Source organism: Pristiophorus japonicus, chromosome 16 (genome assembly GCF_044704955.1).
Source record: "Pristiophorus japonicus isolate sPriJap1 chromosome 16, sPriJap1.hap1, whole genome shotgun sequence".
NCBI classification, from domain to species: Eukaryota; Metazoa; Chordata; class Chondrichthyes; family Pristiophoridae; genus Pristiophorus; species Pristiophorus japonicus.
This window is the reverse complement of record NC_091992.1, coordinates 51,873,932-51,897,227: the sequence shown is the minus strand read 5'-3', so window position 1 is coordinate 51,897,227 and position 23,296 is coordinate 51,873,932. Positions and strand designations below refer to the sequence as shown.

Here is a 23,296-nt window from a genome sequence, read left to right as displayed (position 1 = left end):
CCCTTGATAGCCACGGTTGATCCACCTTCCCTTTTTTAATTTTACGACAGACAGGAATGTACAATTGTTGTAGTTCATCCATGCGGTCTCTAAATGTCTGCCATTGCCCATCCACAGTCAACCCCTTCAGTATCATTCGCCAATCTATCCTAGCCAATTCACGCCTCATACCTTCAAAGTTACCCTTCTTTAAGTTCTGGACCATGGTCTCTGAATTAACTGTTTCATTCTCCATCCTAATGCAGAATTCCACCATATTATGGTCATTCTTCCCCAAGGGGCCTCGCACAATGAGATTGCTAATTAATCCTCTCTCATTACACAACACCCAGTCTAAAATGGCCTCCCCCCTAGTTGGTTCCTCGACATATTGGTCTAAAAAACCATCCCTTATGCACTCCAGGAAATCCTCCTCTACCGTATTGCTTCCAGTTTGGTTAACCCAATCTATGTGCATATTAAAGTCACCCATTATAACTGCTGCACCTTTATTGCACGCACCCCTAATTTCATGTTTGATGCCCTCCCCAACATCACTACTACTGTTTGGAGGTCTGTACACAACTCCCACTAACGTTTTTTGCCCTTTGGTGTTCTGCAGCTCTACCCATATAGATTCCACATCATCCAAGCTAATGTCCTTCCGAACTATTGCCTTAATTTGCTCCTTAACCAGCAATGCTACCCCACCTCCTTTTCCTTTTATTCTATCTTTCCTGAATGTTGAATACCCCTGGATGTTGAGTTCCCAGCCCTGATCATCCTGGAGCCACGTCTCCGTAATCCCAACCACATCATATTTGTTAACATCTATTTGCACAGTTAATTCATCCACTTTATTGCGGATACTCCTTGCATTAAGACACAAAGCCTTCAGGCTTGTTCTTTTAACACCCTTTGTTCTTTTAGAATTTTGCTGTACAGTGGCCTTTTTTGTTCTTTGCCTTGGGTTTCTCTGCCCTCCACTTTTCCTCATCTCCTTTCTGTCTTTTGCTTTTGCCTCCTTTTTGTTTCCCTCTGTCTCCCTGCATTGGTTCCCATCCCCCTGCCATATCAGTTTAAATCCTCCCCAACAGCACTAGCAAACACTCCCCCTAGGACATTTGGTGTCAGAAGTGGGATCTCAACGGACGCCTGCTGAAAACTTGCGAATTAAGAGCCAGACCAGCCTTGGACGAGACGAGGGGAAAGTGGCCACTGGAGTAAGTATACTTTCAATACTGCTCCAGTTTCCCCCGGTTTCAAAAGTCTGAGGAAAGTTTAGCAACTCGCTGGTTCACAGGTAGTGTCTGAACGAGATCCAGGACAATCTGGTGAATACCTTTCAAACTTAGAATAGGGATAGAGATAGGGAAACTGCGTGGTGATGTGAAAGGATAAGGAAATCTGGAGACTAGAACAAATTAAGTAAGGCTCATAGGGGATAAGCGTCCAAGTCAGGTGTGACGTCGACCTTGTATATCACTTGGCCCGTCTAGGCACTGATTGGATTCAAATCGCGCAGCAACGCGAAAGGTAGGGCTAGATAGGGCTACATAGGGTTAGATCAAATCGCGGGGATGCGATCCGTGCGGCGACACGGAAGGTAGGGATAGTTAGAGCTAGATAGGGATAGATCAAATCGCGGGACGCGATCCGTGCGGCGACACGGAAGGTAGGGATAGTTAGAGCTAGATAAGGATAGATCAAATCGCGGGGACGCGATCCGTGCTGCGACACGGAAGGTAGGGATAGTTAGAGCTAGATAGGTACAGATCAAATCGCGGGGACGCGATCCGTGCGGCGACACGGAAGGTAGGGATAGTTAGAACTAGATAGGGATAGATCAAATCACGGGGACGCGATTCGTGCGGCGACACGAACAGGAAAACCGTGCGGCGACACGGAGGGATAGAGAATCGCGGGAAACGCAGAGGTTAGGGAATTACGTAAAATTAAGCCGCGGGACTGTGTAAATTTTAAATTGTACTTACGCCAGGTACGCCGTTGATCTTGTATATCACTTGGTCCGCCTCGGCTCTGGGTAAGATAACTGAAACCACCATGGGGTGACGTGGAGACAATCAAGACTAATTAGGACCCTGATCCAACGTGCGGCGACACAGGATGGGTAATTTAGATAAAACTATGAATTCCCTGAAAGGTCATGGATCCAAAAATAGAGCCGGCCAAAACAATTAATAGGAAAGAAGAGAGACTCTTGTGAACGTCTGTTTTAAATGAGAAATGCTTGTGTGATTTTTACTGTGGGAAACCGGGGAGTTGTGGTTTGTTTTAGCTCCACCCACTTTTTCAAACAGAATGAAAGTTTTTTTTAACCCTTCGTCCTGTATGTGGGAAGTTTAAGAGTGTGAACCTTATTGAATTACAAAGTTTGAATCGGGATTTTGAGATATTCAGAGAAGGCACAGAAAATACTGAGATGCATTCAAAAGGATTCAAAAAAAAATTATTATTATATTAAATCTGCAGTTTAGAAGAGATAGTATAACATGACCTTGAGACTGGAACAATTGAGATAACGAAAAGCAGTCCACAGCCTACGTGCCAGACTTCCCTCTAGTTATGGAAAAGACGAAAAAAAAGACGTAACGTACTAAATAGGTGCTGAAAAAAAAGTGTTCTGAGATTTTAAATTATAAGAAAAATTCCACTGCAGTCTAAAAAATGCATCACTCCTGTCGAGTTGGCAGAAAAACTCCATTAAATTAGGGCTTTCATTGGCAGAAGGAGGACATATTAAAAACCGTAGACGTCTTAAAGAAAGAGTGCGCGCACGAGAAATGTACTAAGAGTTCCACTGGGCCCTCTGAGAAAGGTATCGATAGACTACGTAGTTAAAATGGTTGGCTTTGCATTGACCGAGGCTGATGACGAACTTGAATTTCAGTAAACAAATAGCTATTAAAAATGTGTGGTCTCGTTTTAAATCAATTAAAAAAATATCTTTGGCAAGTACTTGAATAAGAAGTTAAAAAAAATATTGGAGTTTAATCAAATGCTGCCTTTCCTGATGAAAAGATTTTTTTTCAGATGGTTACGTGAAGTCACGTAATGACATCAGGTCTTCTTAGAAACCTGTAAAGGAGTTAATCCTTTCCATTGACAGCCATTTCATACTGAACATTATTAATTTGGATTTCTTAATAGAAAAAAGACTCACTTAACAGAGGAATGGTGCGATAGTCAGAATAAAAATAAAAACAGAACTAGCTTATGTAATAATACTTGCCAATACAATAAAGAAATAGATACTCAAACAAAACAAATTGAAGAGTTAAAAGGCTAAGATAAATAAGCTGAAAGGGATCCACAAACCCAACTTAACCCTGACCTCCGATTTCACGGAGTGACCTCGACATACATGGATATAATGCAGAATCAAGGGACCTGTGGGCCCTGGTAAAGCAAACCCTGAGCCCAACTGAGCATGCCCGATTTCTAACTCACCTAGGACGTGCTACTCATGATGCATTGTTGGTTGCTCACCCTAACGATGCCCAGGATCGCCTAAACGCTATCTTTAATGCTCTCACCACGACCCTTCAGAAGCCCATCAGTATGGCCGCAGTATTAGAAACTAAACCCAAACGAGAAGAAACTGCCGATGAATTCATGGAAAGATTTATTGAAATATACGGAAGTCAATCAGGAGATAATGCCTTTAGGGAAGGAGAGGATTCTCCTCAATTCTGCGCTATCCTACTTCAGTGCCTGCCCTATTCGATTGCTCACGCTATCCGGACAAATAATATGAATTGGGCAGATAACAGTAAAGCCCAGATGGAAAGGGCGGTTAAATATTATTGGCAGGAAAAGAGAGGGGGGAGGTGCGCCCCCAACCCGGGTCAAGACTGAATACGTGACTAGAAAGGAAGAGCCGCCTCGGGTGGAAGGACCAAAACCTGACCCAAGGGGATACCAGATGGAACCGCAGTATTGCGTGCAGGGTTGGGTGGATAAACAGGGATACGGTTATACCAAACACCCAAATGGCCCGGGCCCTGCTAATTACGGACTGCCCTACTGTCCCCGGCCTGGTATGGGAAGAGGTCGGGGCTGGGAAAGACGAGATGGATGCTTTATTTGTGGGCAAGAAGGACATTGGAATAGAAATTGTCCCTCCCGTCAGCACGAAAAAGGAAGAGGAGGAAGAGGAGGGGGGCAAGGGGGGAGAGGACGGGGATCTTACACTAACTTCTCTCAGAACAACCCCTTTGGCCAACCGTCCCCCGATTCGTATTGACTACGCAGCTTGATTGTGCAGGGACCCTCCCCGGATGACGAACTGATGATATTGTTAAAAATTCGGAATGAGTGGCAACCCTTCTCGATAGATACGGGAGCCTTCATGTCTTCTGTACAATCAAAGCTTAAACTCCCCGCCTTCACTGAAACACAGGGACTGTCAGGATTCCTGGGACAAGTCTCTACATTCCCGGTGTCAGAACCAGTTAAAATGGGTTACCAGGAAGAATCGGTGGAACATCGATTTGTTATCACAACCAATCTGGACTGTAACTTGATGGCTAGAGACCTCCTCTGCAAATTCCAGTTGCATTTGGAGTGTGGAGATGATGGGATTATTGTAAAACAAGGAACCCTTAAGCGGCAGTATTATACCACTAGAACCCCTCAGTGGTGGTCTCTGGACCTGCCGCAGGCACCCTATCACGTGACCCTAGCATACGATCCCAGTGGAAAGAATCAGAACCTGCAGAACTTTTATCAGGATCACGAAGGGGAAGTGAAGGAAATTCTATTAAGGGCTAGAGTGACTGGACCGGAAGGGAAGGCAGATGGACAGCCCCCAACGGTGGCACCACATATTACTCATGAAGTATTACCTCCCCACCACGCTAAAGATTTGGGAGTTATGGTGCGCCAGGCTATAGACGAGGCTGACCCTACCAGCCGGGATGTGCAAATTGTAAAACATGGCCGAACAGTCCAATTCCACGGGGACCCCGAGAAAGTCTTAACGACTCTGCAGCATCATACTGGCTCTGACATACCTGACTATGTGGATCCTCATGTGTGGGCAGAGGACCCCTCCCAAGTGGGTTATACTCCCATTGATCCGATTGAGATCCCAGTGCAGGGCAGTGTGGACTGGCCCTCTATCCGACAGTACCCGCTGAAATCACAGGCAATACCGAGTATCCACCGAGCTTTGGAGGCTAGCCGAGTCGAACCAATTTGCCAGTTTCCAGTCCCTAGCACGGCTAAACAAATGCGACAGTGGTTGGAGATGATCAATTACTGCAGATCCTGGATCCCTAATGTTGCCCTGATGACTAAGCACCTCACCCTGTATACAAATAAGGAAGGCAGCTTTGAAATAGAAACCGCAGACGTCCAAGCCTTTAAGGAACTAAAGACAGCCCTGCTGCAAGCTCCAGCTTTGGGCCGGCCCCTCTACGACCGGCCCTTTCAACTGTATTGTACAATCCTGAAAGAATGTGCTACTGCTGTCTTTACTCAGAAACACGGGGTTAAGCATAGGCCTGTTGCCTACTACTCTTCCAAAATAGACCCCGTTGCCTTGGGACACCCTGTATGCACTCAAATATTAACCGGCATCTACAATAGCCTTCAATCCGCTGCCAACATCACCCTCCAGCAGGATATTGTTGTATACACCTCTCACTCCGTAGCTGCGCTCCTGGGCCAACTGCAGACTCAACACCTTACCATGGCCAGGCAAAGCAGATATGAGATCTACTTACTAAACAATCCTAAGCTGACCTTTCGGCACTGTGCTGCAATTAATCCGGCCTGTTTTCTTACTGAGCCACCCCAAGATGAGGAAGAACCCAGTCATGATTGTTTATCTTTAATTCAAGAGGCCTCATCAGTCAGGGAAGATTTAGTTGATGTACCAATGGAAGACCCAGACTGTATTATGTATGTTGACGGAAGTTCTTCTATTAATCCAGAAGGTACACGAATCTCAGGATAGGCCATAGTAAAACAGGAGAATCAGGTCTTGGAATCTACCGCTTTTGAAACCGACTATTCTGCCCAACAAGCTGAACTATTCGCCCTCACCCGAGCCTGTAACTTGGCCAAAGACCTCAAAGTCAATATCTATACCGACTCTAGGTATGCCTTTGGGGTGGCCCATGATTTCGGACAATTATGGAAAAATAGGGGATTCCTAACCTCACAGGGGAATGAGATATCCCATAAGCAACTAGTATCTGATTTGTTGCAAGCCCTCATGCTCCCCAAGCACATTGCCATTGTTAAATGTACCGCCCACACCACTGGAAAATCCCCGGTTGATATAGGGAACCACTGTGCTGACAAAGAGGCTAAACAGGCCTCTTGTGACTAACAGATGGTAGTGCCCAAAATGATGAGTCAGACTAAAAATCCTGCGAAGGATAAGTTAGCCTCGGAAAAACCAATGCCAACCATCCAAGATGTTATTAAAGCACAGGAGGATGCTCCTGAAAAAGAAAAACTGTTGTGGAAAAAATTATGGATGTACTTATGACAATGTTTCTAAACTCTGGACCACTCCCGCGGAACAGACTTGCATGTCTGACGAGTTGGCTCTATGGGTTATTGAATGTATGCATTTTGCTACTCATTGTGGAGCAAGGACCACGAGTGACACACTTTTGGCTACTTGGTGGCATCCTAGACTCCAGGCGCTCGCCCAGAACATCAGTAGTTGTTGCCTGGTTTGCCAGCAACATAATCCAGGGAAGGGAGTCCCCTGTGATTGGGATAAAACGCCCCTACCCGAAGGTCCCTTTGAGACATTTCAGTTGGACTACATTGAGTTGCAAAAAGTTCAGTGTTACAAATATGTGTTAGTAATAGTAGATGTGTTTAGCAGATGGATTGAAGCCTACCCTACCCTGGACAATAAGGCTCAAACTGTTGTTAAGGTATTAATGAGGGAAATTGTTCCTAGATATGGTATCTCAGCTCGACTGATGACCACCTATGTTCTTTCTCTGACTCAGGCTCTGCGACTAGCTCACAACCAGGTTCGAGAGGCTCACCTCAACCTCCCAGTTTTACACGAATCGTCCCTCGTGGTACCTGGGAAGTATGTCCTGATTAAGAAATGGATTCGGAAGGGAGTAGAGCCACGATGGGAGGGGCCTTTTCAGGTGTTACTCACTACCCCCACTGCAGCCAAGGTTGAGGGGAAAAGTGCCTGGGTTCACCTGCACCACTGCAAGCTCACCACCCTCTAATGAACCTATTTTACTGGTTATTCTAATTCCTGTTTCTGTTCCAGATTTCCTCTTCTCCATAGCTGAACGAGACCATTGGCATCCTAATTGGAACATGGGTCCCGAGGAGACCAGTTTGAGCTTTTACCCATAGTGATAGACAGCCAGCTGCACCGACGGTGACCTGAGAAGAGAGACGGGAAAACCGAACTCTTTTAATCAGCAAAATATCCTAAGTGTTATCATGGAATGATAAAAGGGGGGAATGTGAATGTTTGAAAATGTATAGAGACATTGAAGTTGAGAACGTGGGAATTATATATGGACAGTGTAAGCTAACAAAGAATTCATGGAGGAATAGCCATGACATCTCAAACTCGAGACTGCAAAATGTTACAACACTAACACATATTGAAACAAAACCCACAGCTTGCAGAAAAACCTCAAGGTCTTAGTAACTCATAATGGGCCTTTGTGTAAAATCATACCATTCTTAGATCGGCTTATGAGTGGACAATGGTAAAGAGGGATCAAAGAGGATAGGCTGAAATAGGATGTCACTCTAATTGTATCTCATTATCTTTTACCGAAAATGTATAACCGTCGTCCCTTTACAATGTAAACTCACTTTGTCCGTAGGAAGTGAGTGCAATCTATCAGGAAGCATTCCTTCTGTCTGATAAGGTCCCCGATCGGGATTTGCTTTATAAATAAAAGCTTGCTTTGTTTAAAGCATAATCGGTATTCGACTCAGTGATTTCACTGAACCAGATTGAGGGAAAAGAATCCAGAAATCAACAAGTTGAGCCGAATGGCCTGGTTCTGTGTTGTATGTCCTTTGTCATTCACACAGTTAGCCACTCTCCAGTCTTGGTTTCATGGCTCAGTTAGTATTTTACTGGTTACCATGACTGTTTAAGTCACTCGAGGCACAAAGTAAGCATGGAATGGCCAGATGTCTACTAGAACAGCAAACAAAATCTAAAGAACACGTCAACTGAGCACAAAATGGAAGCAATTGGCCTTTCCATTCACTGCTGTAAAATGAAGCAATTGGCTGGTTAGATTGACACTTACTAAAAGCAGATAATTATCACTCGTTACAAATCGAATTATTCATAAAAGTCTGGTCTCTAGAAGCCCCATTTTAACCCTGCCTACTTGGCAAAAAGCGGGTGGGCAATTAAACCAGGGCAGCGACTTGCCTCCTCCAATCACACTGCTGGATGTAAGGTTTACCTGCTATTGTTAGTAGGCACCCGAGACACCCACCTGCAGGAGCGAGGGCCTGCTTTTACTATGCAAATCGAGCCTTGATGACATCATCTGGGCCCGAGAGCAATTTTAACCCCAGGCCGGCGGTCGTGCCTTCCCTGACAGGCCAATCTGACAGGAGGTGGATCCGGAGCCAGAAAGTGCCCAGAGAAGTTCGCTGTTTTTATTTTATTTTTGTTTCCTTGTGGACTAGAAGGAGCAGGATTACTCCTCCAGGCTTATACATCCCGCACTGCCTCTGTCCCACCATTGGCCACCGTGCTTTCAACTATCTAGTTCCCAAGCCCTGGAATTCCCTCCAACAACCTCTCAGTGTCCCTCTCTCTCCTCCTTTAAGGCACTTCATAAAAATTGAATTCTTTGACCAAGCTTTTGGTCAGCTGTCCTAATATCTCCTACTTTAGCTCAGTGTCTGATAACGCACCTGTGAAGTGCCTTGGAACGTTTGAACACATTAAAGGCGCTATATAAATGCAAGTTGCTGTTGTGGCGCGTTAAATTGTGCTTCACAGCCGATTCACCGCTCTGTGCCTGTGTTCAGCATGATCGGGGAGGTCGGGGGAAATGACAAAATGTCGGCCAGGTGACGTCACTCCGCCATTACTTGCTGTTTAGCAAGGCAAGCAACATCAACAAATGAAGGAGAGGAAGTAAATCAAAATAGGATTTTATTTCAAAGGGTTTACGTTAAAAAAAGTTTGTAACAAAGATACTTATCTATTTTTCATACCGCATCTGTGGGACAATTGCACACCACTTTAACCCTTAATGCAAAGAACATGCCTTTCCCTCCCAACCCTCCCCACTACTGCCTGCCCTAGTAAAATGGTGAAGCAATGAAATAACTTCATGCTTTTTCCATTTTTAGGAACGTTATTGAGATATCTTACAAGAGAAGTAATTAGACAGCTGGCTCCTACCTGAAAGATACGTGACTATGTTATTAACGAAGAATCTGTCTGCCAGATTGCTACATTTCGCAGCACTATTTTTTCTCCCATTCTCTCCCAGAGTTCCCATTGACAAAGCGAGAAACACGCAGCTGGCACTTTTATGCCAGCTAATTCTGCAGAGTTGTGTGACCCAAGGGGTTAACAAGTACTCTTACTTACAATAAGCTTCTTACAGGATTAAGTGCATCCCTGTACCGCACAATCTCACTCACTTCAATTGGTGGATATTAAACTTCAACAGACTGACTACAGTAGTTAATGGTCACAATTAAAGATATCAAGCGCAAAATATTCAGCAAAATGGTAACAAACGATATGAACATAAAGACAATCAGAACCGCCTATAATGGGTTAATTAGCCTTTGTATGAAACACCTCTGTATGTAAATAGAAGCCTTTTTAAGCTTTTAAGGACAAAGTGCTGGATATCGACAAAGCAAATTCAGTTAGAATCATACCGCACAGAAGGAGGCCATTAAGCTCATCGTGCCTGTGCCGGCTCTTTTAAAGTGCTACCCAATTAGTCCCGCTCTCCTGCTCTTTCCCCATAGCCCTGCAAGCTATTCCTTTTCAAGTATTTATCTAATTCTCTTTTGAAATTATTTTTGAATCTGAACGCGAGCAGGGATTGCAGAGAGGATGAGCAAGCTGACCACAGCACCGTGGTACAGGGGGCCATTCAAACGGGGGAGTAAAAAGAAACGTTGTAGTGGTAGGGGGCAGTATCATTAGGGGAATAAATGCAGTTCTCTGCAGCCGAGCGAGTGAGTCCCGAAGGCTGTGTTGCCTGACCGGTGCCAGGGTTAAGGACATCTCCTCAGGGCTGCAGAGGAACTTGAAGTGGGAGGGGGGAAGATCCAGTTGCCATGGTCCACATGGGTGCCAACGACATAGATAGGACAAAGAGGTTCTGTTGAGAGAGTATGAGCAGCTAGGGGCAAAATTAAAAAGCAGAACCACAAAGGTATAATCTCTGGATGCATAGGGTAAATAAGATCAGAGAGTTAAACACGTGGCTCAAAGACTGGTGTGGGAGAAATGGGTTTTGGTTAGTGGGACACTGGCACCAGTACTGGGGTAAGAGGGAGCTGTTCCATTGGGACGGGCTCCACTTAGACCGTGCTAGGACTAGGGTTCTTGTGAATCAAATAACTAGGGCTGTAGAGAGGGCTTTAAACTAATTAGTGGGGGGGAGTCTTCAGCTGAGCCAAAATTTAAAACGTCAAATAACAAGGAGAAACATAGAAACATAGAAACATAGAAAATAGGTGCAGGAGCAGGCCATTCAGCCCTTCTAGCCTGCACCGCCATTCAATGAGTTCATGGCTGAACATGAAACTTCAGTACCCCCTTCCTGCTTTCTCGCCATAACCCTTGATCCCCCGAGTAGTAAGGACTTCATCTAACTCCCTTTTGAATATATTTAGTGAATTGGCCTCAACTACTTTCTGTGGTAGAGAATTCCACAGGTTCACCACTCTCTGGGTGAAGAAGTTTCTCCTCATCTCGGTCCTAAATGGCTTACCCCTTATCCTCAGACTGTGACCCCTGGTTCTGGACTTCCCCAACATTGGGAACATTCTTTCTGCATCTAACCTGTCTAAACCCGTCAGAATTTTAAACGTTTCTATGAGGTCCCCTCTCATTCTTCTGAACTCCAGTGAATACAAGCCCAATTGATCCAATCTTTCTTGATAGGTCAGTCCCGCCATCCCGGGAATCAGTCTGGTGAACCTTCGCTGCACTCCCTCAATAGCAAGAATGTCCTTCCTCAAGTTAGGAGACCAAAACTGTACACAATACTCCAGGTGTGGCCTCACCAAGGCCCTGTACAACTGTAGCAACACCTCCCTGCCCCTGTATTCAAATCCCCTCGCTATGAAGGCCAACATGCCATTTGCTTTCTTAACCGCCTGCTGTACCTGCATGCCAACCTTCAATGACTGATGTACCATGACACCCAGGTCTCGTTGCACCTTCCCTTTTCCTAATCTGTCACCATTCAGATAATAGTCTGTCTCTCTGTTTTTACCACCAAAGTGGATAACCTCACATTTATCCACATTATACTTCATCTGCCATGCATTTGCCCACTCACCTAACCTATCCAAGTCACTCTGCAGCCTAATAGCATCCTCCTCGCAGCTCACACTGCCACCCAACTTAGTATCATCCGCAAATTTGGAGATACTGCATTTAATCCCCTCGTCTAAATCATTAATGTACAATGTAAACAGCTGGGGCCCCAGCACAGAACCTTGCGGCACTCCACTAGTCACTGCCTGCCATTCTGAAAAGTACCCGTTTACTCCTACTCTTTGCTTCCTGTCTGACAACCAGTTCTCAATCCACGTCAGCACACTACCCCCAATCCCATGTGCTTTAACTTTGCACATTAATCTCTTGTGTGGGACCTTGTCGAAAGCCTTCTGAAAGTCCAAATATACCACATCAACTGGTTCTCCTTTGTCCACTTTACTGGAAACATCCTCAAAAAATTCCAGAAGATTTGTCAAGCATGATTTCCCTTTCACAAATCCATGCTGACTTGGACCTATCATGTCACCATTTTCCAGATGCACTGCTATGACATCCTTAATAATTGATTCCATCATTTTACCCACTACTGAGGTCAGGCTGACCGGTCTATAATTCCCTGTTTTCTCTCTCCCTCCTTTTTTAAAAAGTGGGGTTACATTGGCTACCCTCCACTCCATAGGAACTGATCCAGAGTCAATGGAATGTTGGAAAATGACTGTCAATGCATCCGCTATTTCCAAGGCCACCTCCTTAAGTACTCTAGGATGCAGGCCATCAGGCCCTGGGGATTTATCTGCCTTCAATCCCATCAATTTCCCCAACACAATTTCCCGACTAATAAAGATTTCCCTCAGTTCCTCTTCCTTACTAGACCCTCTGACCCCTTTTATATCCGGAAGGTTGTTTGTATCCTCCTTAGTGAATACCGAACCAAAGTACTTGTTCAATTGATCCGCCATTTCTTTGTTCCCCGTTATGACTTCCCCTGATTCTGACTGCAGGGGACCTACGTTTGTCTTCACCAACCTTTTTCTCTTTACATACCTATAGAAACTTTTGCAATCCGCCTTAATGTTCCCTGCAAGCTTCTTCTCGTACTCCATTTTCCCTGTCCTAATCAAACCCTTTGTCCTCCTCTGCTGAGTTCTAAATTTCTCCCAGTCCCCAGGTTCGCTGCTATTTCTGGCCAATTTGTATGCCACTTCCTTGGCTTTAATACTATCCCTGATTTCCCTAGATAGCCACGGTTGAGCCACCTTCCCCTTTTTATTTTTACGCCAGACAGGAATGTACAATTGTTGTACTTCATCCATGCGGTCTCTAAATGTCTGCCATTGCCCATCCACAGTCAACCCCCTAAGTATCATTCGCCAATCTATCCTAGCCAATTCTCGCCTCATACCTTCAAAGTTACCCTTCTTTAAGTTCTGGACCATGGTCTCTGAATTTACTGTTTCATTCTCCATCCTAATGCAGAATTCCACCATATTATGGTCACTCTTCCCCAAGGGGCCTCGCACAATGAGATTGCTAATTAATCCTCTCTCATTACACAACACCCAGTCTAAGATGGCCTCCCCCCTAGTTGGTTCCTCAACATATTGGTCTAGAAAACCATCCCTTATGCACTCCAGGAAATCCTCCTCCACCGTATTGCTTCCAGTTTGGCTAGCCCAATCTATGTGCATATTAAAGTCACCCATTAAAGCAATAGAGCAGGATGGCACTGGGGGAAATAAAAACCAGAGCATGCCAGAAAGGGACAGAGTGTATAAGCATAAAGGTGAATCAGAAAGTGGGGTCAAAGCAGGAAAAAAAGGTAAAAAAAAACAAATTTAAAAGCTCTTTATCTGAATGCGCATAGCATTCATAACAAAATAGATGAGTTGATGGCACAAATAGATACAAATGGGTATGATCTGATAGCATTACAGAGACGTGGTTGCAAGGTGACCAGGACTGGGAACTAAATATTCAAGGGTATTTGACAATTCGGAAGGACAGACAGAAAGGAAAAGGAGGTGAGGTAGCACTGTTAATAAAGGATGTGTTAGTGAGAAACGATATTGGCTCAGAGGATCAAGATGTTCAATCAGTTTTGGTGGAGATAAGTAATAATAAGGGGGAAAAGTCGCTGGTGGGCCTAGTCTATAGGCCCCTTAACAGTAGCTACACAGTTGGATGAAGTATAAATCAAGAAATAAGGGAGGCTTGTATTAAAGGAATGGCAATATTCATGGGCGATTTTAACCTTCATATTGATTGGACAAAGCAAATTGGCCAGGGCAGTCTTGAGGAAGAAGTCATAGAGTGTATCTGGGATAGTTTCCTGGAACAGTATGTTACGGAACCAACCAGGGAGCAGGCTATCTTAGATCTGGTACTGTGTAATGAGACAGGATTAATAAATGATCTTCTAATAAAGGATCCGCTAGGAATGAGTGACCATAACATGGTTGAATTTCAAATTCAGTTGGAGGGTGAGAAAGTTGGATCTCAAACCAGAGTCCTAAGCTTAAATAAAGGAGACTACAAAGGTATGAAAGCAGAGTTGACTAAAGTGGACTGGGAAAATAGATTAAAGGATGGGACGGTTGATGAGCAGTGGCAGACATTTAAGGAGATATTTCATAACGCTCAACAAAAATATATCCCAATGAAAAGGAAAGACTGTAAGAGAAGGGATAACCACCCGTGGCTAACTAAGGAAATTATGGAGGGTATCAAATTGAAAACAAGGGCATCCAATGTGGCCAAGATTAGTGGGAGGCCAGAGGATTGGGAAACTTTTAAAAACAGCAAAGAATGACTAAAAAAATGATAAAGAGGGGGAAGATAGATTATGAGTGTAAACTAGCATGAAATATAAAAACAGATAGTAAGAATTTCTACAGGTACGTAAAAAGGAAAAGAGTGGCTAAAGTAAATGTTGGTCCCCTAGAAGATAAGATTGGGGAATTAATAATGGAGAACAGGGAAATGGCAGAGACATTAAACAAATATTTTGTATCGGTCTTCACGGTAGAAGACACTAAAAATATCCCAATAGTGGATAATCAAGGGGCTATAGGGAGGGAAGAACCGAATACAATCACTATCACTAATGAAGTACTCGGTAAAATAATGGGACTAAAAGTGAACAAGTCCCCTGGACCTGATGGCTTAGATCCTAGGGTCTTAAAAGAGGTGGCTTCAGAGATAGTGGATGCATTGGTTGTAATCTACCAAAATTCCCTGGATTCTGGGGAGGTCTCAGCGGATTGGAAAAGCGCAAATGTAATGCCACTATTTAAAAAAGGAGGCAGACAAAAAGCAGGAAACTATAGACCAGTTAGCCTAACATCTGTCATTGGGAAATTGCTGGAGTCCATTATTAAGGAAACAGTCGTGAGACATTTGGAAAAGCATGATTCAATCAAGCAGAGTCAGCATGGTTTAGTGAAAGGGAAATCATGCTTGACAAATTTGCTGGAGTTCTTTGCGGATGGAACAAGCAGGATGGATAAGGGGGAACCAGTGGATGTGGTGTATTTGGATTTCCAGACGGCATTCGATAAGGTGCCACATAAAAGGTTACTGCACAAGATAAAAGTTCACGGGGTTGGGGGTAATATATTAGCATGGATATAGGATTGGCTAACTAACAGAAAGCAGAGAGTAGGGATAAATGGGTCATTTTCCGATTGGCAAACAGTGACTAGTGGGGTGCCGCAAGGATTGGTGCTGGGTCCTCAACTATTTACAATCTATATTAATGACTTGGATGAAGGGACCGAGTGTAATGTAGCCAAGTTTGCTGATGATACATAGATGGGTGGGAAAGCAAACTGTGAGGAGGACACAAAAAATCTGCAGAGGGATATAGACAGGCTAAGTGAGTGGGCAAAAATCTGGCAGATGGAGTATAATGTAGGAAAATGTGAGGTTCGGCAGAAAAAATAGAAAAACAAATTACAATGTAAATGGAGAAAAATTGGAAAGTGTTGCAGTACAGAGGGACCTGGGGGTCCTTGTGCATAAAACACAAAAAGTTCGTGTTATGTATGCAATAACTCGATAGACTGAAACTGTAAACTAACACAGGTACAAACCTGGCTCTGCTTTATTAGGGCCCAAAGTGATTACATTACATGATGGCTTGCCTTTTATATCTGGGCCGCACACACGTGTGTACAGCCCAATGACCTCCGACAGTGGCGCCACCTGGTGGCGAGTAACCCCAAGCATATATACATGACAGTATGCAGATACAGCAAGTAATCAGGAAGGCAACTGGAATGTTGGCCTTTATTGCAAGGGTGATAGAGTATAAAAGCAGAGAAGTCCTGCTATAACTGTACAGGGTATTGGTAAGGCCACACTTAGAGTACTGCGTACAGTTTTGGTCTCTGTATTTAAGGAAGGATATACTTGCATTGGAGGATATTCAGAGAAGGTTTAGTAGGTTGATTCCGGGGATGAGGGGGTTGACTTATGAAGATAGGTTGAGTAGGTTGGGCCTCTACACATTGGCGTTCAGAAGAATGAGAGGTGATCTTATCGAACCGTATAAGATAATGAGGGGGCTCGACAAGGTGGATGCAGAGAGGATATTTCCACTCATAGGGGAAACTAAAACTAGGGGACATAGTCTTAGAATAAGGGGCCGCCCATTTAAAACTGAGATGAGGAGGAATTTCTACTCTCAGAGGGTTGTAAATCTATGGAATTCTCTGCCCCAGAGAGCTGTGGAGGCTGGATTATTGAATATATTTAAGGCGGAGATAGACAGATTTTTGAGCGATAAGGGAATAAAGGGTTATGGGTAGCGGGCAGGGAAGTGGATCAGCCATTATCTTATTAAATGGCGGAGCAGGCTCGAGGGGCCAGGTGGCCTACTCTTGCTCCTATTTCTTATGTTCCATGACCCTTTCAGGCTGTGCATTCCAGATTGTAACAACTCGCTGAATTCGATAAATAAAAAGATCTTCCTCATCTCCGCCTGTTTTTTTTGCCGTAGATCTGTGTCATTTGGTTACTGACCTACCCGCCAGTGAAGAAAGGGCTTTACTTTCATTACAGGGCAACACTGGTTGAAATGCCTCCCTCAAGCAGGGAGCTCAAACCGAGCCTTTCATCTGCTCAAACTTTTCCGTATCCTGTCCCCAGCACCCAATGGGAATATTATTCAGAACTACCAAAGCCACAAATATACACGTGCAAGTGGAGCTCAACTTCCAATACAATCCAAAGGAAAATAACATTCGTCTCTTCTGGGATCATGCACGTTTCTAGGATACACAGGTTCCAAGACATTCACAGTGAATTAACTGTTAGTTAACTCTGCTCACAGGAAACCCCTGCAATTTACACTGGTGCAGCCATTCGCAATTTAATCAGCGAGTCACTGTCTTCTCTAGGATCAACATTTATTTCTTGAACATGAAACGAGCAAAATCCACATAATTGTGAGCAGGTGAACAGTTCCATGTGGAGCTGGACGTACGGACATGGATTAATGAGAAGGATTCTCACACTTACTGTAATTGACTTTTAATGATCATCCCAATTCGGTCTCTGGCTTTTAGGATTTTTTCCAGCCTACTAAGATCGTAGGTAGTTGGGTTCCGGAAAAGGATGTCATCTGGTAACCCAGTCACTTCAACTGCACCAGGATTATCTCGGATTAATTTGTATGGTACCAAAACAGGCCGATTCAGTCCGAGAGCCTCTCCTGAAAGATAATATATCACATATATAAACCACAAAGGGCTTTAAATCACCTCATCTCAGGATATACACCCAGTTTGGATCATGCTGTGCCCCTTCCCTATGACATAGCCATACTGCTTGCATTTTGGATTTTTTTCCAAGTATGTCCATGCAATGGTGATGGGGATGGTGGTAGTACCCTCGGTCATCGCGTTGAGCTGCTCACTATACTGCTTGTGAGGAGCCCCTGGTAACTGTCTGCCTTGTGAGGGCTCAGGTCAGCGCTGGTCAGTTGACTGGACAACCAATGAGGGGTGGAGAGGAGGGAGTGAGAAACAGGACTGCTTTCGGCGTCCAGGTGGCACCAAGATGTCATGCACCGATGATGAAAACTTGCAATCAAATCAGCCCTCTGTGGCTAATCTGATACTGGACCAGCCAGACAACAACAACAACTTGTATTTATATAGCGCCTTTAACATTGCAAAATGTCTCCAGGCGCTTCATGGGACGTTATCAAACAAAATTTGGCACCGAGCCACATAAGGAGCTATTAGGACAGATTGGTGAAAGAGGTAGGTTTTAAGGAGTGTCTTAAAGGAGGAGAGAGAGGTGGAGAGGTAGAGATGCTCACTAATAAAACCTTGAGGCGTCGAACTATCCCTGGGGTGGGGGGGGTCAGAATTCCTCTCACCTGGTTCCAGAAAACCATGTAAGCCAATGCCCAAATATGGGATGGTCCTAGCTGGACAAGCATTCAAGTTAGCTTAAGGGTTTTAGCTGGTTAAACTCCAGCAGAAACCCTGGCCACACTTGGTTCTATCAACTTGGCCCTAAGGACTTTGGGCCTGGTAAGTGGGATGTGTCCCTATGCAGGGCCGGATTAACCATGGGGCGGCTGGGGCTGCAACCCCAGACCCACCAAAGAACATCGGCCCACCAAATAAATGTAGGAAAAAAATATAAGGCCTCCCAAATAGGCTGAATAGAATAGACAGTAACAGAGGAAAAATAAGACCTATATACACTAATGTACCTAACAGAACAGAATATGTACCAGCCTGTTTTATTTCACATGTTATTGAGAGAAATTTGCATATATGTATAGGAATCTAGTATTGCAATGTTACCAGAACCAGAATGTATACCTACTTGATACAGAATATATGCTTTCATTGTTAAATATACTGGCCTATGTTGCCTCAAGTTGCTGGAGAATTATCACCAACGATGTCTCTGCAAGTTCCTACAAATCCCCTGGGAGGACAGGCGCACCAACATCAGCGTCCTCGTCCAGGCTAACAACCCCAGCATTGAAGCACTGACCACACTCAATCAGCTCCGCTGGGCAGGCCACACAGTCCGCATGCCAGACACGAGACTCCCAAAGCCTCCCTGATAAAGTGTAACATCCCCACTGACATCTGGGAGTCCCTGACCCAAGACTGCCCTAAGTGGAAGAAGTGCATCTGAGAGGACGCTGAGCACCTCGAATCTCAACGCCGAGATCATGCAGAAATCAAGCACAGACAGCGGAAAGAGCGTGCGGCAAACCAGTCCCACCCACCCCTTCTATATTTCTATAGCAGGAAAGGGGCACTGAAGGAATGATCAGCCATAATCTTATTGAATAGCGGTGCAGGCTCGAAGGGTTGAATGGCCTACTTCTGCACCTATTTTTCTATGTTTCTATGTTTCCCTCAACGACTATCTGTCCCACCTGTGACAGGGTCCGTGGCTCTCGTATTGGACTGTTCAGCCACCTAAGGACTCACTTCAGGAGTGGAAGCAAGTCTTCCTCGATTCCGAGGGACTGCCTATGACGTTGATGATGACTATGTTTTCATGCTCATAATCAGAATCATACACGTAATGTAATGAACACGAACAATCATAATTATTGGCCCATCAGGCCCTGTCCCTTTGGATAGAAGCACATGCAGTCCCTATTGTACAAACCAAAACACTACAGGGTACACTATAGGTTCACAGCAGATTTGGAGACTCTTAAACATGGTGATGGCTTTCTATGCATTTGGGATATATGGTTGTTCAAAATAAATTATTTATTTAACATTTAAAGAAAGAACTCTCCTTTCCTCCTGCTGAAAGTATCGCTGGGCTATGGATCCTAATGAACCTGGCATGCTCTGCAACCTTAGCCAACTGACTATTGTTGACGAGCCAAAGTTGATCGTTTCAGCAGTCATCAAAACCAAACCTGATTCCATCCTGAGCTATCATCCACAAACTCTGGCTGCTTTTCCTCTCCCAATCTGGAGGAAGTCAACAATAGCACCCAAGCTGAGATCAGTGAACTCCGGGCAGGTTGGAGACCGAACTTGGCACCTCCTAGATCTGAATGGCCCAGTTACTCACTGTTTTAACTAGATAAAGCATTGGGATAGCTTGAGACATGTTTTAAACCTACTGCTAGATCCCCTCAAGAGTCTCAGTAGGTAAAAACACTGGTCAATATGTAACTGAGTCACATAGTCCAGGAGGTTGCAGGCTCAATCCCCAGCTGGTGCTGAGTGAGCTAACATTGGCTGAAGGTGCCACAATTGGCCACAGTGCCTGTTCCTTATCATCATCATCATCATCATCATAAGCAGTCCCTCGGAGTCGAGGAAGACTTGCTTCCACTCTTAACATGAGTTCTTAGGTGGCTGTACAGTCCAATACAAGAACCACAGTCTCTGTCACAGGTGGGACAGACAATCGTTGAGGGAAGGGGTGGGTGGGACTGGTTTGTCGCACGCTCTTTCTGCTGCCTGCGCTTGATTTCTGCATGTTCTCAGCCACAAGATTCGAGATGCTCAGCGCCCTCCCGGATGCTCTTCCTCCACTTAGGACGGTCCTTGGCCAGGGACTCCCAGGAGTCAGTGGGGATGTTGCATGGCTTTGAAGGTGTCCTTGTAACGTTTCCTCTGCCCACCTTTGGCTCGTTTGCCGTGAAGGAGTTCCGAGTAGAGTGCTTGCTTTGGGAGTCTCATGTCTGGCATGCGAATTATGTGGCCTGCCCAGCGTCTCCAGTCTTACTGGAAAACATAAGCTGGATGTTGACGAGGACGAGATCGTGCTTAGCTGTGATCCCGCACTTGACTACCCTGCCAGCGCTCACATTAAGAATGGCTCCCTCCATGGCTCCGTAGACACCAACTGTTGTGACACTGAGCAAACAGACCAGCGAGTTACGGAGGTTGGTCCCAGGGATCTGCCATGTTAACTGATCTCAGTTAGTCGGAGTGAGGCCCGGCTCGAGAGAATGGAATGAGGCGAGGTGCAGCTCCTGATCATTACCCACCACCTCCTTCCAGAAAGTCAAGGGAGGATCTCAGTGACATACAGAATTGGGCTTGGTTGTATTGTCGTTCTCTCCCAACACCCATTGCCCAATAGACTACGAATGCTCACCATATAACTTTAAAATTAAGAGTCCAGTGTGGGCGTTCTGAGAATCAAATGGTTTTTCCATGATCTTAAGTTTCCTTTAAATGACCAGTCGGGGGAGGTGCAGTAGGGGCTGCCAGCTCCCACAGAACCATATCTCGGAATGATCCTCAACTTCAGGCAAGGCAAGGAAGCAAAAAATATTTAGGAATATTAGGAATGGGAGTCGGCCATTCAGCCCCTCAAGCCTGCTCCGCCATTCCCATAGTGACTACACTCCAAAAGTACTTCATTGGCTGTAAAGTGCTTTGAGACATCCGGTGGTCGTGAAAGGCACTATATAAATGCAAGTCTTTCTTTCTTTCTAGATCATGGTTGATCTGCACTGCATTTCCTTTTTCCTGCCTTTGCTGCGTATTTCTTGATACGCTTACCCAACAAAAATTTATTGATCTCAAGTTCCAAGTGTCCCTCTCACAGCCTTTTGGGGCTGAGAATTCCAGATTTCAGTGCGTTCCTAAATAAAAACAGTGCTAATGAGAGTTCAATGTAGAGTTGAACGTAGACTAACTGCAGAGGCTATATTACTACAGAACTTTACTGTGACACGACTCACAGGTTGTAGAGGAAGGGACTACTTTTGTAGCTGGGAAGCATCACTGCGCAGCAGAGATCATGAACAAAGCAGAATTTTAAAACAATTCTGAAAGATTACCAAAATATTCATTATAACTTTTTGTAATGCTGGAATTTGAAAACAAAACAGACGATGAAAAATGTTCTACAACACTGAAATAGCTGAAGAAACGTACCGTATTTTTCATTGAACAGTTCCTTCACTTGTTCTCTGAGTATTACCTTCTCGCCAAGTCGGTTTGCCTCTTCATCCTCTAAATTGTGAAAATTGACCAAAATATTAAAATAATTATCACACTGACGAGATTCATGTAAGGTGCGGCATCATAAAAATGCTAAACATTCATCACTTGGCTGGTCCCACAACAGTGGGAATAAACCCCGACGGTATTTCAAACTATCAACCCATGAATTTCCTCACCAGCGATCTCTCACGGTATTTACACACCCGGTAACCCCTCTTGGTATTTATACACCAACCTCGCACGTCCTTTCCACACTAGCAACATCCGATGGTATGTACACACCAGTGACCCCTCACTGTATTCACACACCAGTGACCTCTCACTGTATTCACACACCAGTGACCCTCACTGTATTCACACACCAGTGACCTCTCACTGTATTCACACACCAGTGACCCTCACTGTATTCACACACCAGTGACCTCTCACTGTATTCACACACCAGTGACCCTCACTGTATTCACACCAGTGACCCCGCACTGTATTCACACACCAGTGACCCCTCACTGTATTCACACCAGTGACCCCTCACTGTATTCACACCAGTGACCCCTCACTGTATTCACACACCAGTGACCCCTCACTATATTCACACACCAGTGACCTCTCACTGTATTCACACACCAGTGACCCCTCACTGTATTCACACACCAGTGACCCCTCACTGTATTCACACACCAGTGACCCCTCACTGTATTCACACACCAGTGACCTCTCACTGTATTCACACACCAGTGACCCCTCACTATATTCACACACCAGTGACCCCTCACTGTATTCACACACCAGTGACCCCTCACTGTATTCATACACCAATGACCTCTCACTGTATTCACACACCAGTGACACCTCACTATATTCACACACCAGTGACCCCTCACTGTATTCACACACCAGTGACCCCTCACTGTATTCACACACCAGTGACCCCTCACTGTATTCACACACCATTGACCTCTCACTGTATTCACACACCAGTGACCCCTCACTTTATTCACACACCAGTGACCCCTCACTATATTCACACACCAGTGACCCCTCACTGTATTCATACACCAGTGACCCTCACTGTATTCACACACCAGTGACCTCTCACTGTATTCACACACCAGTGACCCCTCACTGTATTCACACATCAGTGACCTTTAACTGTATTCACACTCCAGTGTCCCCTCACTGTATTCACACACCAGTGACCCCTCACTGTATTCACACCAGTGACCCCTCACTGTATTCACACACCAGTGACCCCTCACTGTATTCACACCAGTGACCCCTCACTGTATTCACACCAGTGACCCCTCACTATATTCACACACCAGTGACCTCTCACTGTATTCACACACCAGTGACCCCTCACTGTATTCACACACCAGTGACCTCTCACTGTATTCACACACCAGTGACCCCTCACTGTATTCACACATCAGTGACCTTTCACTGTATTCACACTCCAATGTCCCCTCACTGTATTCACACACCAGTGACCCCTCACTGTATTCACACCAGTGACCCCTCACTGTATTCACACACCAGTGACCCCTCACTGTATTCACACCAGTGACCCCTCACTGTATTCACACCAGTGACCCCTCACTATATTCACACACCAGTGACCTCTCACTGTATTCACACACCAGTGACCCCTCACTGTATTCACACACCAGTGACCTCTCACTGTATTCACACACCAGTGACCCCTCACTATATTCACACACCAGTGACGCCTCACTGTATTCACACACCAGTGACCCCTCACTGTATTCACACACCAGTGACCCCTCACTGTATTCATACACCAATGACCTCACACTGTATTCACACACCAGTGACCCCTCACTGTATTCACACACCAGTGACCCCTCAC

General features: G+C 45.0%; 1 protein-coding gene across 14 annotated transcripts in view; it reads right to left on the bottom strand.

The window, feature by feature from the left end:
• The window catches only part of gtf2ird1 (GTF2I repeat domain containing 1), a 278,277-nt gene that overhangs the window by 16,517 nt on the left and 238,464 nt on the right, over window positions 1–23,296 (bottom strand). For all 14 annotated transcript variants that reach the window (XM_070857306.1, XM_070857298.1, XM_070857299.1 and 11 more), the window contains 2 exons: window positions 21,361–21,438; window positions 16,985–17,177 (listed from right to left, as the gene is read on the bottom strand). In XM_070857306.1, coding sequence (XP_070713407.1) covers window positions 16,985–17,177; window positions 21,361–21,438 — 271 coding nt within the window. The remainder of the gene's footprint in view (window positions 1–16,984; window positions 17,178–21,360; window positions 21,439–23,296) is intronic.